Source organism: Ceratotherium simum, chromosome 20, assembly GCF_057802395.1.
Source record: "Ceratotherium simum simum isolate JZ-2026a chromosome 20, ASM5780239v1, whole genome shotgun sequence".
NCBI lineage: Eukaryota > Metazoa > Chordata > Mammalia > Perissodactyla > Rhinocerotidae > Ceratotherium > Ceratotherium simum.
In genome coordinates, this window is record NC_141919.1 from 3,081,173 (window position 1) to 3,098,230 (window position 17,058).

At 47.4% G+C, this 17,058-nt stretch overlaps 1 protein-coding gene across 9 annotated transcripts in view; it reads right to left on the minus strand.

The window, feature by feature from the left end:
• DAPK1 (death associated protein kinase 1) overlaps window positions 1-17,058 on the minus strand; it is a 176,772-nt gene that overhangs the window by 51,781 nt on the left and 107,933 nt on the right. For 7 of the 9 annotated variants that reach the window (XM_087444305.1, XM_087444306.1, XM_087444309.1 and 4 more), the window contains 6 exons: window positions 4,166-4,304; window positions 2,284-2,413; window positions 2,081-2,129; window positions 1,953-1,979; window positions 1,301-1,453; window positions 890-935 (listed from right to left, as the gene is read on the minus strand). In XM_087444305.1, the coding sequence (XP_087300431.1) occupies window positions 890-935; window positions 1,301-1,453; window positions 1,953-1,979; window positions 2,081-2,129; window positions 2,284-2,413; window positions 4,166-4,304 (544 nt within the window). Of the gene's footprint in view, window positions 1-889; window positions 936-1,300; window positions 1,454-1,952; window positions 1,980-2,080; window positions 2,130-2,283; window positions 2,414-4,165; window positions 4,305-10,714; window positions 10,934-17,058 lie in introns of those variants that run through there. The other 2 variants (XM_087444310.1, XM_087444311.1) reach the window with 2 other exon arrangements.

A 17,058-nucleotide genomic window follows, 5' to 3' on the forward strand; every position in this document is an offset into this window, starting at 1 on the left:
TTGGACCAAGCTGGATTACAACTTTCCATGAGCAAGTTTGGGAATGGCAAGATGCATGGTGAGGCCACCCATGTAATGAGGCATTTGAACTTACTGTCATCAAGTAGGGACCTCAGAGGTCAGCAAATTCAGCCTACCCTATGGCATTGGAATCCCTTCTACTGCATCTTTTTCAGGAGGCCATTGAGCTCTACTGCCGTGAGATGGAGACACCACTGCCTTCTAGGGGAGCCCAGGCAACTGCTGGGAGCTCGCACAGGAAACAGTTCTCCAGTTGCCCCAAACCTAGCTCTGCAAAGCAAGTTACTACATTGCAATCTGCTTATTGGTTCCCTGATTTTATTCTGTAACCGCCATATTCCCCACCCTTAGTCCTTTCTGCTCTAGCTGAAGCAACTTCAATTCTTGAATCCAAATGCCAACAGGCATCAGGCAGGTAATGTCAAGGTGTAACATGCCAGGGATGGCCGCAGGCCCGGGCACAAAGGCAGCTGTGCTGAGTTTCTGGTGACCTTGTGGAATGAGGGCTCGGCCTTGGCAGATCTTCAGATTTCTCAAGAGAAGCTGGAAATCCAGATTTGATATGATATTTAAATGCTGCAAATTAATTCAAAAATTTTTAAAAATATTGTTTGGGCCAACATCCCACAGGTCAAACCAAAATAGGCTGTTGACTGGACTTAACCTTCAGCTCCCTGTTAAATCCCATGCATCGTGATAGCTTACTCCACTCCACCTCTATTATCGTTAGGATACGCCGATCTGCCAGTTCTCTTAAGATATGGCACCAACAGCAAACACAATCCTCCAGATGGTTTGTGGTTAGAACCCACGGTAACTAGTAATACCCTAGGACAATACCCAAACCCATCACAATATGCCTACTTACCTTGATCCAGGGATGCTGCAAACTATCTTGAATTGTCATTCTCTTCCTTTGTGGGGGGAGGGGAAAGAAAAAAAAAAGCTGTGACCATAGAAGCAAACACTAAGGGTGTTTCCCTGCCAGCAGGGCCTAGCGAGCAGATGCTCTGGGAAATGCAGTTTGGGGCGTGATTCACGGAGGAAAGCTGAAGACAGGGTAGTCACGGTGTGACTACTTCCCTGTGCCTGCAGGGACTGACTGAGCAGGTCCAGATGGCCTTGCCTGCGTTTTCTGAAGTGTTTCGCACGGCATGCTTCCCTCTGCCAGGCAGAAACCACCAGGGTATCATAAACACGGCCACGTGCACAGGACAGTGCTAACCGTCGGCTGGCTGAGGCCACGGCTGAGCACCTTTCGGGAATAATGCACACTCACTTTGGATCTTTGACGAGGAGTCTTCTTATGAAATCTTTGGCTAGGGCACTGGTATTACTGAAGTATTCTTCCTCAAATTCGTAGTTGACGGCAGATACATTTGCTAACGTTTCTTGCTTACTGTCTCCAAGAAATGGGGAGGCCCCACTTAGGCTGTTAATAAAGTGGGGCACAGAACACAAATAATTACCACTTATGTTATCATTTCGTTCCTATAACATCTGATAAGGGGGGTGAGGATAAGATGATAATCTGGTGCTTGGGTAGTCACTTCAGAATTCAATTCCATTTTATAAGGCATTTAATTGTCACGAACGAAAGCTTCAGCTTAATGCAAAGGAAGCATTTAAAAAGTGTATTTGGAACAGCGTCTAGTAGTTAAAAAAAAGAACCCTCTCCTCTTTTCTCAGCAGTGATGGACAGACATGCTTTCTGTCAGTGACTATGCAGCAGTTTCTGATGACTCATTTCAAATTAGGAGAAAATGTTTAATTAGTATAAACTAAACGTGTTCTGGGGGTGGAAAATGAGTATGTTTACATAAAATGCCTGCATAAGCTGAAGAGATCAACATGATACATAGAATGGTTAATAAAACATACGGTCTCACAGACAGAGGGAAAGAATATGAGTCGTGGATCTTGGTACTTACAGAATATAGGTTATTACCCCAATACTCCTAGACATAAAACAAAAACAAAACCAAAAACAAAGGTCAGAAGAATAGTAAAATAAAATAATAAATCAGAAAGATGACTACATTGAGAGCATGCTCCTTACCACATATCTGCCTCGAGACCAAGAGGTTCATAGTTGACTATCTCAGGAGCTAAGAGGAAATAAACACACATTTAGTTTTGGAAGGAAGCAAACCAACAGATTCTATCTTCTTGTATAAACCAGGGAAATGATGCCACAGCAGGGGAATTTCGCCAGCATCAAGTTTATGAGAAATAAATGACCACAGAAGTAAAGAAACTTACCAACAAACTCTGGTGTCCCAAATATGTTTTTGAATTCATTTCCAAAGTCAATTTTATGGGCCAACCCAAAGTCGATGATCTTGATCCGAGGTTTGGGGACATTTCTATCCAAAAGCATTATGTTTTCGGGCTTTAGAAAAAGAGAAAAGAGAAATAGTACAGCAATGTTCACAGCAGCATTATTCAAAATAATCTGCTTTCCAAAAATGGCAACAACCCAATGTCCATCAACAGATGAATGGATAAACAAAATGTGGTCTATACACATAGTGAGACATTACTCAGCTTTAGAAAGGAAGTAAATTCTGACACATGCTACAACATGGATGAACCTTGAAGATATGATGCTAACTGAAATCAGCCAGACAAAAAGGACAAATATTGTATGATTCCACTTATATGAAGTACCTAGAATAGGCCAATTCATAGACACAGAAAGTAGAATGGTGGTAGCCAGGGACTGAGGTGGGGAGGGATGGGGAGTTAGTGTCTGATGGGTACAGAGTTTCAGTATGGGAAGATCAATAAGTTTTAGAAATGGATGGTGGTGATGGTTGCACAATAATGTGAATGTACTTAATGCCACTGAACTGCATACTTAAAAATGTTTAAAATGCTAACTTTTATTTTTATTCTACCACAATAATAATCTTAAAAAGCTATCATATGTTATGGTAAGGACAAGGTGGCAGAATAGTTCTTCCTCTCCTCCCCAAAAACAACCAAAAAATAGGGATAACAGGGTAGTTGAAAGAGAACACCAGGAAAAATAAATGTCTCGGTTTAGGTTCTCCCAGAAGCAGACCTGAGACAGGGATTTGGGCACAAGTGGCTTATGTGGGAGGCATCCCAGGGAATACTTGGTAGAGAAATGGGGAGACAGGAAATGGAATTGAGGAAACTGATACGAGGTGTCTTATCAAGGTGGGGGTGACTCAGAGTTTCCAGCCGGAGCACGAGGGACTTGGGGTATTTATTCACCATCTCCCCATCCCCACTGCTAAGAACAGCTTCTGTGCGCATTTACTCTGGCATTTCCAGCTCCCAGGGCCAGAAACCAGACATCAGGCAGAGTGCCTTGGGTGTTTGCAGCAGCAGTCTTTGGGGTGAGTGTTAGTGAGATCTGAGCGGGATCTGAGTTAGTGAGATCTTGACAGCTCTGCTACACTAGTATGGAGAAATTCCTCCCTCCTCTGCAGTCTTATCCCAGCTCCAGGATCTGAATCCTCCACCTGGCAATCCATCACATGCTGCTTTGTGACAACCTCCTCACTGCCTTGGGTGTACCTTGAATCTTACACGCTCACTTCCTGTTGCTCATGTGAGTGTCTTCCCTTCCCAAAGAGACCATAACTTGTGACAGTTGGGAGTATGACATGCCTTTTTATCTCCCATAATGCCTTGCTTCTAGCCCAGCAAAGACCCCACTTAGCCAGTCTCAGAGTTTGGCAATTGACTGCTGGTGACAGAGTCAGGCTCACAAGCCTTTGCATCAAGAGGGTGAGTAGAGATCAAGACACCTTCCATCTTATGTGCCCTGTAACCAGAGGGGGATGGAAATCGGGCAGCCAGTGGCCACTCCAGCCTGAACATGCCCCATAACCAATAGCAGCCCCCTTGTTTAAAAGGCCTGGCTGCGCAGGCCCCTTGATTCTCCCCCAAGGATTCTAGAATGTAATCATTAATCTTAAGCCTCCATCTCACAAAAAGGTTAGGAACCCCTGCAGGATGCGTTATATACTTGCTGATTTATATTGATAATTCTGTTTGTTAAACCCATAGAAGAAAATAAAAGTCTCTTTCAGATGCCTCAGTTTTTCTTAGCAAACCGCCAGCCAGTGCTGCATTGGCATAAGCTCTTCGGCTGACACTCAGCACGTACCTTCAGATCAAAGTGGGCAATCTGGAGGGAGTGCAGGTAGTAAACACCATTCAGAATTTGTTTGAGAAATTCGGTTGCTTCCTCTTCAGTCAAAGATTCCTTTTCGGCCAAGAAGTCAAACAGCTCACCGCCTGCGACGCTGCAAGCAGGAAGCAGAGGGGATTGATGGCCATCGGCTTCGCATTGGATCTGTTCTCGCATAGACTATCAGCGCACTCAAATGTTGGGCGAGAAATCAGCATGAGGACACGCTGAGACTGCTAATCCAGGAGTCAGAATTCTGCTTCTCATCACTGGATGAGAATTCAGCATTCAGGTGCATTTGTGCATTTGTGCTTGGGTACCATTTTCCTAACGTGCTATGTTCACAAATGAGGGGAGGGAGCAGAGACGTGATGGGGGGAAAAAAAAATCAATGGATCTTTAAAACATCTTAATTAAACATATTTAGAGGTGAAGACTTAACTCATTGATTAAAAAAAAAACCTACAAGCCAACTTTGTACAGAATTTATAGAATATATCTTCCTAGCCCCATCAGAGAGTACCTGGAAAGTTCATAATCTGTATGTTAATCATATTTTAAACCCAAAATCACACTAGAGAGCCTGACAAAGATTTTTTTCTTTTTTGCTTTATATTTGTTTATATGTAAATATGTATATATTTATAAAAATCACATTTAGTAATGAATTTAACAAATACCTTAACTAATAAGAATAAACTTACACAAAACTGAAATGCATATGGTTGTCTGGGATTTATTGAACCTGTCTCCCTGGCCAGACTGTAAGGCCCTGGAGGGCAGAGGTGAGCCCCCGGCTGTTGGCCCACAGCTGTCCCCCCACCTCCTTGCACAGTGCCAGCCACACAGCAAGAGCTCAAAACTCCTTTATCAAGTGGATAAATGAACAAACTCCCCTAAAAAATTCACGGTTGTCATTAGTGGCAAATAACAGGGAACTTTTAATAAGAGTTTTTATAAGTTAATCTTTATCAAGATTAACCATACATTCACAACACAATAATTAACTGCAATTATGCACATAACTGCTGTGTTCATTATCTTTCTCTCCGCAAGATAGCTCCATAAACATACCTACCACATCTACATCCAGAACGAGAAAACTGCTGCTCATGAGGTGAAAGACAAAAAAGCCGTTTTCTTAAGGAAGTTGCAGATCCCACCCCTTCGCCCTCCAAGTCCGTGTTTTTCTTCGCCTGACGCAGTGTCCACTGGCATCAGAACTGCTTGGTGTGTTTTAAAAATACAGATTCTGGGCCTCACTTCCAAACTGCTGCCTGAGAGTCTCCAAGAGCGGGGTCCAGGAAACAGCATTTTGAACAAGCACCCCAGGTGATTTGCAGCACACCAAAACCTGAGGGCCATTTTTCAGTCTTAATCACATGCTCCTGCTGCAAGGCTGCTCTCTGACCTTTAACTTCGGGATGTCGATCTGGAGGGCGAGGTGATTCCACGCCTGGGACCCCAGCAGAAGGCGGGCAGATCTGCCACGTGCCACAGGGCCTGAGCCAGCCAGGCCAGGAGCCCCCCCCAGTGGCAGAGGCCTGTGGCTGGCGCCAACACTCGCCGGTAGTGGCCTTCCTGCCTGCACTCTCCCAGCCTCGCTGCCCTCTCCTCTCCACGCGCCCTCGGCCACGCGCCCCGCACTGGCTCCCCACTCAACTCCATGAACCCTCTGCTTCTCACTGTTCTGTTCTCTTATTCCTCTTAAAACCAACAACATGGGGAAAGGGAATCCTTCAACTGTAGGGGAAAAAAAGGAGGAAAAAATGAGAAATTGTGAACCGACCAACACTGAGAAAGATACTCTATCATCTGTTTGCTTCTTTGCTCTCTGGCGTTGGCTGCATCACTTAGGTGACTGCAGCATCGCAGGCGCACAGCATGCGGACGGTCCAGAGTTGGCGCATCTGGCTCAAATCTTAATTCAGAGCTGGAAGGTTATTCCTTCCCTCTGAGCCTCATTTTCTCATCAAATAGGAATAATAAGACCGATTCCTTTGAGGGTTTTGAGGATTAAAGAAAATAACTATACGTGAAGCACCTGGCAGGGCTGGCGTGGGGCTCAGGTCCTGTCAGTGGAACTGGTGCCATCATAAAGGCAGGAACCACTGTTCCTGTAGAATGCCGTGCCCCCTCCCCCGGCAGGCCATAGCATGAGAGCCCCTTCCCGCCCTACCTCTCCCCTCTCCCCCTCACATCCACTGGTCTGGCCTAACCACTGCACAGGATGAGGGGGCTCCCGTGCCTGTGGTGCCTGGCCCCAGCCCTTCCTCCTCTGCACCCCCCTTCAGGGGCTTCCCCACTCCCCCTCGCTCACATAGACTGCTTGTGCTTTTAAATACATCGGTACGTTTCCCGACACTGAGAAATGCCTGGGGTTTGGCTGCCTGCAGTTGGGGTGAATCTTATAGCACCCAAACAGCTCGGCGGGGTGTGGAGGCCCGAGTCCTTCAGAGGAACCCGGCCACTGCCCCAGGCCTTTGCTCCTCTTCTTCGGCTGGCTTTCCCTCCTTCACATCTACCCTGAGCTTCCTTCAGTCAGTGAAGAGCAGCCTATTTCATTCTCCTGAGGGCTCCAGGCTCGGTGAGGCAGAACGGCAGAGCGTGAGAAGACCCCAGTTCAAATCCCACCTGGTTGCCCAACCTCACCACACCTGCGACTCCTCTTCTGTAGAATAAGGACAATCGCACCCCGTAGAGCTGTTCTGAGGTTCCAGGACGTGTAAAGCCCCTCGGGGCTCAAGAAACGCTGCTTTCTTCCCATCTGGCTTCAAACCAAGAGTCTTCCCAGAGCAGCAGTGGTGTGCTGGTCCATGGTTAACAATGGGCTCTCTGGGGTTGGGCAGGGCAAAGCTCATTCCCGAGGGGTCATATTCCCACCATGGTCACTTCAAGCCACCCACGTGATGACAGTGACTGTGGAGTTGAGAAAGGACGTGAGCTGGGGGAGCCAGCTACCTGGCCCACTGAGGCACCATGTATTTTTCAAAGATAGTATAACAGTACATCATGCTGCGTGCTCATCTGTGCTGTGATCTTGCATCTGTGGCTTCACCCCCTTGAACCTGGGGGGCCCTGCGACCACTTTGACCCATTAGGCACAGCAGAATGGACACTGTGCCAGCTCTGGTGTGGTTCTTCATGGACTTGGGCCTTCCACATCCTGCCTTTTGAAGCCCTCATGTAAGAAGTGCAGTGATCCCAAAACCACCGTGCAGCCTGGAGGAACCCTGGAGGATGAGACCCCCATAGAGAGAGAGGCCGAGGAGCACTGAGCAAGGAAGGAAGCCTGGAAGTGGACCCTCTAGTCCAGCTTAGGCCACAGAGGTCCGCCAGTCCACCTGCGCCCTTCCAGAATTCCTGACCCACAAAACTGTGAGCAAAATAAAATGGTCATTTTAAGCTGCTGTGGTGGACACCATAAGCATCCCCCATGTTCCCCCTGGAGGAAGGACCTGCCGTCCCCGCTGCTGGGGATGGAGTCGGCACAGCCCACAGCCCTCAGCCCTCAGCCCTCAGCCCTCAGCCCTCTAGGGCCGGCCTCTGCTGCAGAGCTGCTCGCCCAGGTCACATCCTTTCCCAGGAAGCCCACAGCCAATGGCTGATCAGCGTGGGAACATAAAGCAGGGGTGGATAAACTTCTACTAATGGCTAGATACTAAATATTTTAGGCTTTGTGGGTCACATGGCTTCCATTACAACTAATCACCTCTGCCCAAGCAGTGTGAAAGAAGCCTTAGGCAATGTGTAAATGAAGGGGTGTGGCTGTGTTCTAGTAAAACTTGATTTACAAAAACAGGCGGCCACCTGGATTTGGCCCACAGCTACGGCTCGCCCACCCCTAACACAAGGCCAGGTCATCTCAGCCCTAGCTGGGGCAACTCTCAGGGGTCATTCTGGCTCCAGAACTCTGTTGGGCCAGCTGGGGCAACTCTCAAGGGTCATTCTGGCCCCAGAACTCTGTTGGGCCAGCTGGGGCTGTCCCTGAGCTGCAAGGCAGCGTGACTTCTGCCCACTCCTGCTCCTTCCCCTCCTTTCCAAGTCTTGATCCTAAGGGCAGTTCTTAAGAAACATCCTGCACACTCTTCTCCATCTCAGAGTCTGCTTCCCAGGGATCCCAACCTGCACCCTCCTAAACTTGGGGGTCATTTGTTATGCAGCAAGAGATGACCAGAATGCTTACCACCTTTGAACTAGGTCTCTTTATGTGGCTCAGCCAGCAGAAATCAGGTTTGCCTTTCTCTGGGCCTGGTCACCTGGTGCCTTATTCAGTCTTTTGTGCTGAGCAACTCAACTCCAACAGTGCTTCCTGAACGCAGATGTGAGAACCGGGCACAACCCTGGAGCCCCCAGAGTGAGGGGCCAGCCTGCAAAGTGGCACTGCCTGATCAAGACTGAGAGAGAGGAGGCTCAAGTCATCTCTGCTTTCCCCATCGCCCCTTCTCCAGGCCCTGGGCAAATGTCATGCTGTTCATGGGGAGGTCCACACTGTCACTTTCCAGGGGGCCAAATCATTCAGCTAGACGTTAGGAGGGTTAGGAGGGCCCCATCTCATGGGCCCAGACCCATCACTGGCCTCCTGATGCCCTGAAAGCCCTACGTAAATATTCTTCCTGCTTTACGCCAATACGGGAAGGCAGATGTTTTAGCTGTGAACCTCTACTTATAAAATCTTTAGTCATTAATCAAAGTAATTGAAACCAAGTGATTTCAGCAAAGGTCTGGGAGCACAATAAACATCATTTGATAATTTCCCCCGTGCATAGCCCCCCACATCTCAGCAGGTAGAAAGTGACTGGCAGATTTTTTCACATAGGAACTTGCACATACATGCTAGAACTGGAACACAAATGCTTCCGATGCTGTTGCCAAAGAACAGAATCATGTTAACAAGGAAATCCATCAAAACCTGGTGCTTTCACTCGCTGTTCTAAATTTTACATTTTGCTCAAGGGAAGGAAGATTGATGGAGGGAGAGAGGAGCATTCTGTGCAACAAATTTAGAAAGTGAGTTTCACCTCCTTTATTAGGTCTTTGAGTCAGAGGGTTTTAAATTATAGCATTATCATGGAAATTGTGTGAAATGCATGCTACTAAGCACTGGCTGTTGTCACCAAGACAGCTGGAAAATACGAAGGCTCCCTCTCCTCCCCGTGCCTTTCACTACCACCAAGGCCTCCCCTCAAAGCTGGCCAGCACAGAATGTCATTAGGACACATCACAGCTTTAAGAACAAAGTGGGCCTTCAGGGTGATGTAAGAGAAATTATTACAGGATTCTAATTTCTAGATTAAAATACTATTCAGGGTTCCTGCAGCCTTCTTTGCAAGATACAAGTCATACTACCTATGACCGATGAACTGAAGTTCTCAGTCTTCTTTCACCCTAAATGTCTATTTTATAAGGGTTAGGTATAGGCAGTTGTATTAGTTGCTAGCCAACAAACTAGACAGCTTAACATGACAGAAATGTACTGGCTTGCAGTTCTGTAGGCTAGAAGTCCGAAATCAAGGCATCAGCAGGGCCATACTCCCTCTGAAATCTGTGGGGGAAGCTTCCTCGTTTCTTCCTAGCTTTGAGCAGTTTCTCAGCAACCTTTGGTGTTCCTTGGCTGTAGACGCATCACTCCAGTCCTCCGCCTTCACACAGCCTTCTCCCTGTGTCTCTGCGCCTCATCTTCCCTCTGTGCACGTCTGTGTCTGTGCCTAAATTTCCCCCTTTCATGTTCACCAGTCAGACTGGATTAGGGCCTACTCTAGTGGCCTCATTTTAACCTGGTTACATCTGCTGAGACCCTATTTTCAAATAAGGTCACATTCTGAGGTACTGGGGGGTTAGGACTTCAACACAACTTTTTGGGGAGGACACAATTGAACCCACAACAAGTAGTAGGTGCTCAGAGGCTGCAAACAAAATGTTACGGGACGGCTATAGCAGCTCAGGGAAGGAGAGGAAGCAACGCAGAGGGAGGATAATTTGAGTCCACTGATGTTTTTTGTTAGTCTTGCTTTCAGATTCTCCACTGTTAACAACTGTTTTTATTTTTTGGTGAGGAAGATTAGCCCTGAGCTAACATCCGATGCCAATCCTCCTCTTTTTCCTGAGGAAGATTGGCCCTGGGCTAACATCCGTGCCCATCGTCCTCTACTTTATATGGGACACCGCCATACCATGGCTTAACAAGCAGTGCGTCGGTCCACGCCCGGGATCCGAACCTGTGAACCCCGGGCTGCCCAGGCGGAGCGTGCAAATTTAACTACCACGCCACCGGGCCGGCCCCAACAACTTTTAAATTCAGGTCAGAAAAACATGGATGACAAATGCATAGCTGGTCCCATCCTGAAGTTACTTCCCCAGCACCTTGAGATGATTCTTCTTTAGACCTAATCTCCTGGTGGACGGTGACGTGAAGGTGCGGGCGGAAGTACCCAACCACTTCTTGGCTCTGCCTCTGAATAAACCAGAACTTAAAACTCAGCGCTCCACCGCCACCACCACGTGTCGAGTGTTCTTTGTCCTCACCTGAGGGGAAGTCCAGGAGGGTTTTCACAAGCTCACCGCTCACATTCTAGTGTAAACTCCTTGGCAGCCGAGAACTTTCTGGAATGTGAAGCGATATGGGGAATTTGAAGGGAAGAGGAAGCACAACACCCTCCTCTGCGCATTGGTGAAACAGGTGGGAAGTAGAGTCAGGGATTGAGAACACCGTTCTTTGCTTATATACTGTGTTGCCCCTCGAATCACATAAATAACATCAAAGGAGTTGCTGACCCTCACATATCCTCTGAATTAGCCCAGCTTCCTTTGAATCCAAAATGCAAGCTGTGGGGCCGGCCCGGTGGCGCAAGCGGTTAAGTGCGCGCACTCCGCTGCGGCGGCCCGAGGTTCGCTGGTTCGGATCCCGGCACGCACCGACGCACTGCTTGGCGGGCCGTGCTGTGGCGGCGTCCCATATAAAGTGGAGGAAGATGGGCACAGATGTTAGCCCAGGGCCAGTCTTCCTCAGCAAAAAAAGAGGAGGATTGGCGGATGTTAGCACAGGGCTGATCTTCTCACAAAACAAAACAAAACAAAAACAAAATGCAAGCTGTATCTGAAAATACATTTTCTGTCTGTTTTCACCCGAAATTCAAGTAACAACAAAAGGAGTTTAGGGGATACTCTTGGAAAAGAATGCCTGGTACTCAAATTCATGGGGGAAGTGATCTTTCATTTTCCCCAGGGAGGTTGTGCAAAAAGCAAGGACGAGCCTCCTGAAGGCTTCTAGGATGAAATCCCTAAGGAAGAGTGTTGCTCAAAGGTTAAAAGGCAGTGGAAGCAGGCATTCTGGGTTTCCATCTGGGCTCTGTGACCTCACGTAGGTTGTTACTTTCTGAGGCATGGTTTGTTCATCTGTAGAATGGGGATATTAATACCCATTGTTCTTTATTACAACTGATGAACGGGGATAACATGACTCAGGATGTGAGTGTCTAGCGTGCGGTAAGTATATCAATATTCCATCAGCCATCCTTGGCCCTAACTTCTCAGCCACAAATGTCTGGGTGAGAAAAACCTACTACTCTCTGTCTCTCTCTTGTCCGGATGCTAGCCTATGGTGTGCGATTCCCATGTGGCTGTCATGTTAACAACGGAATGAGGCCACACATGCGCCTGGGGTTTAACAGTAGGGTTTTCCTGAAATGGGTGGACACTCCTGGCGCCAAAAATCCAGGAAAGAAGTGGGTTCTCAGACATGAAATAAGTAAGTTGGAAGGTGGGCTTGGCTCCACAGGAGAGAGAACACCTCTCTCTGAATCTTACCTTGGGTCTGGACACAGGAATCCAGATGTACTAGAGAGCAGTTGGGGGAGGAGTGCCCTGAGGGGGTGCGGGGAGAGGGGGGGATGCTGACAGTCCCAAACCTGACACCACCCATTTAATGTGACTCTCTAGTTTCCTTGCCTCAAACAGAGACTTCATTAACATGTGTGTCCAGTCTCAATTATGCAACAGGAAATTAAGGACAAAAGCCTTTTCTTGCTTTGGCCAAAGTGTTAAGAGAACGCTGAGGCCAGTATGGAGGTGACAGAGGTGATCAGAGAGTCCTCAAGGGAAGTGCAATCTCATAGGCCAAAATGATCCCCACAGCCAGATGCCCCTACCTGTGTGGCCCCCGGATGGACAGTCAACCTAGTAGATCTAGGCTTCCCTGGGGAGACGGCACATTGCCTTACAGAAGCCACTCCATCTCGGGAGAACTGAACTTTAACTTGGTCTCTTAAAAATACTATACAAGAAATACATAAATATATTCTCCTTAAGAAAAATGAAAACACCCATATATAAAACTAAAGTCCCTTCTGACCATCTCCCCTCCCACCAACCCTGGCCCTCTCCCTTCCTACCTTCTCGAAAGTATACACTATTATGAATATGGTGTGCAGCCCTCTATATGTGTTCTGTGAACTACACAGCATCATCTACATTTTAAGAACATCAATGGTATCGACTATCCACGCATTCTGCAGTCTGCTGTCTCACCTCAGCAGTGCTCACTGTAGAGAGCTCTGCATCCTCTTTGTCACTGCTGCCTGATGTTCAGTGGTGTCTAGATCAGAGACGACCTAGCCATTCCCAGACTGATGGGCTTTATGTCGTTTCTGATTTTTCACTATCACAACTATGAGGCAATGATTTTCTGGTGTACCTGCCTCCTCTGAAGACGTGAGAGTTTTTCTGGGCCCTAGGATATACAGCCCAATTTGGAATTTCTGGGTGTTGGTTAAGCTTCTTTTTAGTTTCAACTCATGCTCCTCCAGCTGTGGCTGAGGAACGTGCTGTGGCACCTCAGTCTCACTTGCTTGGTGTTATTACTTTGGGCCAATCTGATGAGGAGATAAACGAATCATTGTTTTATCCTGCATTTCCCTACTTGGTAGCGAGACTGATGCTTTCTCATAGTGAAAGACTGATCATCTTTCACATGCTTATTGGCCATCTGTATCTGAGTCGGTGTAAACCGTCCACACCCTTTGCCCATTTTTCCATTGGACTGTTGTTGTTTTTAATTTTAATTGATTGATAGGTGTTCCTTATGTCCTTCGGAGACTAAACTTTGATCTCTTATATATTCCAAATGTTTTCTCCCAATCTGTCATTTGCCTTGTAACTTTGCTTAAAGTGATGTTTAGTTAAACAGGAGTTCTAAATTTGGATGCAGTCTAACTTATCACTCTTTGCAGAAATCAAGATTTTCTAAACCAAATGTGAGGACATGAACTAGCAGGTGGGGTTCAGCAGCTGTGTGATCCAGGGCATGGTACTTCATCTTTCTGTGCTTGTAGGTATTAACAATGGCTGCTCGCAAGCTCAGAGAGGCAGAGGGACTTTCAAAGGATTTTTTCCTGCACTATTGTTCCTCCCCGAACCCCTGCATGTCTCTCGACGAGGAGCTCCCCAAGGGCAGCATGACACACTGTCAATTCCCTGACCCAACACAGCGGTACACTGGAGCTCCGAGAGCCGAGCATGTGCATCTGTCCCCATCTCCACTTCTAGTGACATCACGTCAGAACTGGAAACTGGCCATGGTGGGATGTGTATCACAGAAACAGACAAACATTACAAATCAGGGCTCTTCTCGCCTGGAGAGCTGGTTGTCACCCTCACCTTTAGTGTCCTAGGCATAGCCATCTGCCTGGACAACCTGCAGCTGAGAACTGCTGTTCCTACTTACGGACACTCTAGTTAGAAAGTTGCTTCTTATGAAGACCTGAACTCTAGCTCTGGTAACACAGGGCCTGAGTCTGCCTTCTAGAACAGAGGCCAACACACTTTCTGTGAGAGGCTTTGTGGGCTACAGAGTCCATGCTGCAACTGTCCAGCTCTGCTACGTAGTCTTCTTGCTGTTTTCTTCAACCAGGTTAAAATGTAGAACCATTTTTTCTTGAGGGCTACACATAAACAGGCGGCAGGCTTTGGCCCACCGGCTGGAGTCTGCCAACCTCTGCTCATGAACACAGGTCACAGAATACAAGCCACACCATGACCTACACAACCGTCCTTCCCATATCTGAAAATGGCTCTCGCATACCCCTGGGCCTTTTTTTCTCAAGCCTAGGATTCTGCCAGGGGTGCTCTTAAAGTCAATTTCAAGTACAGGTGAAGTGATTTGGGAATGTTTCTAGAATCTGCTTTACCAGGACTCTTTGGCTGTGGGGCACACTGACACTACAGGCCCAGTCAATGGCAGGAAAAGGTACAGAAATCTGGACCGAGGTCAGTCAGGCGCTCTGGCCGACTCAGGAGTGTCACAGGATCCAGAAGCAGCAGAGCACAGGGGACCTATCCATGTGCTAGCTGTGTGATCGGGGACAGGGCACTTAACCTTTCTGGGCCTCTGCAAGAATAAAGATGGCTGCAAATTCTTTGACACTACCTATTGAGAGCTGTGGTCTCTTTCTCCTCTCCTAGAATTTGAGCCAGCTCTGTGTCCGCTTGACCAACAGAAGACAAGAGAAGTGATGATGTGTCAGTCTTAAGACAGTGGCAGCTTTCACATCCTGTTGGAATACTTGCCCTGAACCCAGCTGCCATGCGGGGGGGAGAGCCCAAGCAGCACCGGGAGAGGCGCACGTGGAGCTAAGCCAACACTCCTGACTCCCTCCCGGGTAACAGCCAGCACTGCCTGCCGGTCGGGTGAGAGAGCCATCTCAGTAGGGGTCCTCCCCTTCTGAGCTGCCCTACTGATGCTCCAGGGAGCAGAGATGAGCTGGCCCAGCCAAGCTCTGTCCACATCGTGGATCCATGATCAAAACAATGACTGGTGCCATTTTAAGGCATTAAGCTTTGGAGTGGTTTGTTATGCAGCAAAAGACATGCAGAACAGGCATCAGAACCCTAGCCTCCTTGGGCTTTCGTGAGGATTAAATGGCATGATGTTATATTGTGCTTAGCTCAAAGCCTGGCACATGAAAAATCCTCAATGAATGACTATTATTTTTCAGAAAAAATACACTTGCTTGCATTCCCTTCCAGGGAGAAGGGCAATGTCTGACCTCCTTATCTTAGGGGGTTTGCTCTGCAGGCCAAGCTTTCTGAGGAGGCTGATGTTTTCAGTAGCTTCTTCACTAAATGAGATGAAATGAAACGCACTTAGCACAGAGTATGGCAGATAGTGGTTGCCCAGGAAACGCTGGCTCCCTCCCCTTCAAAAAATCCTCCTGCGGGGCCGGCCCGGTGGCATAGTGGTTAAGTTCACACACTTCGCTTCAGCGGTCCAGGGTTTGCAAGTTCGGATCCCAGGTACGGACATACACACTGCTCATCAAGCCCTGCTGTGGCAGGCATCCCACACATAAAAAACGGAGGAAAATTGGCACAGATGTTAGCTCAGGGACAATCTTCCTCACCAAAAAAAAAAAAAAAAGAAAAGTCTCCAGCTTTGACACCCAGAAACTTGCACAAAAGCCTTAACTGTCTCACTTCTACTCCTGGCCCACCACATAATCACTCCACCTGGGCAGCTCTGCCTGAGCCCCAAATGCTCCAAGAACTAACAATCTTATTTCAGTTCCTTTGCATCCAGGTACACATGGGGCCTCCGTGATTCAAGGGAGTCAGACTACTGTAACTGGCAAGAAAACCTGAAACTGGATTGAATAAGTGGAGAGTTGGTCTGTATGCTTTTAGGGATGTATGCTTTGTGCATGAGGGACCAAACCTGTTAGCTCTGCCAGCTGTGGCAAGAAAGGAAGATTCTAGCCTTGTAAAAAGATCCACATTTGGAAATAAGTTGGGATCTCCAAAAGGTCCCTTGGCTCCAAAATCTGGTCTTCTATTGTCACGGAGAACTAATCTGTGAAGCTGGATTAAAGTCTGGCCTCTTTGGAAAAGTGAAGATTCTAAAGCAATCATTTTCATTCATAAATGAAAGAGCAGAATCATGACTTCCTTTCTCTATCCCAGATGGAAATAGAATGCTGGGTTGGTAAACAGAATATGGATCATGATATATCAACACCAGCAGGTATGACACGACATGGGACCGACCATATTCCTCAGGTGTTAAGAAGGTGGCAGGAGTCGTGGACAAAGCATAATAAGCGCTTGTGCTCCAGTCCGAGTGGTGCCCTGACGATTGCCCACCCCCTCACTTGAATGACAGCGTGCTCAAAGTCTAGGCCAAAGGATGTAGCGGCAGTTTGCTGAGGCAGATTTTCAAACAGGAGGCTGCAGTTCTCAGCTAGACGTGGTACTAAAAAAAAAAAAAACCCTTATATTTTTCCAAATGGAAGCAGCTTTATGTGGAATATAATGAGACATTTATAAAACAAGCCAACAAACCAAAAACAGTTTTGTTTCTCTCTTCCTCTTTGAGGGAACAGAAACTACTTGCCCTCTACCCACTAACTAGATCAAAATGATTGCAACTCTTGAAAATATGTGACTGATTCAGAGACGTGGTTTCTAAGAGCCAGCTCTCTGGAGAGGAAAACCTTGATGGTGGTTTTTTGGGTGATCCAGGCCTGCTGCTCAGGCTGCCACCTTCTGTGACGTCTTGCCTACAGGCTGCCTTATGTGGGTGGTCCTCACACCCACACTGCATGAACATGAGCCACAGCCCTCCCACCCCGACGCTGAGCCCTTGCTCATTTCTGATTCCCTACGTGCATTTTTGTTTCCATATTGGAAAGGGAGAGAGGGGACATGGGAAAGAGGAATGGATGGTGAGACAACATAAAAATATTCCAAACAGATAAAATCGGTTTAAAGCTTCCAGAAACCTGCCAGAAACAAAAATGATGGAGTCCATCAGTTCAGGAAGGGAAATAGAAGAAAAGTAAGACAGCAAGAACGAAAACCTTGGTAGAATAATGGCTCCA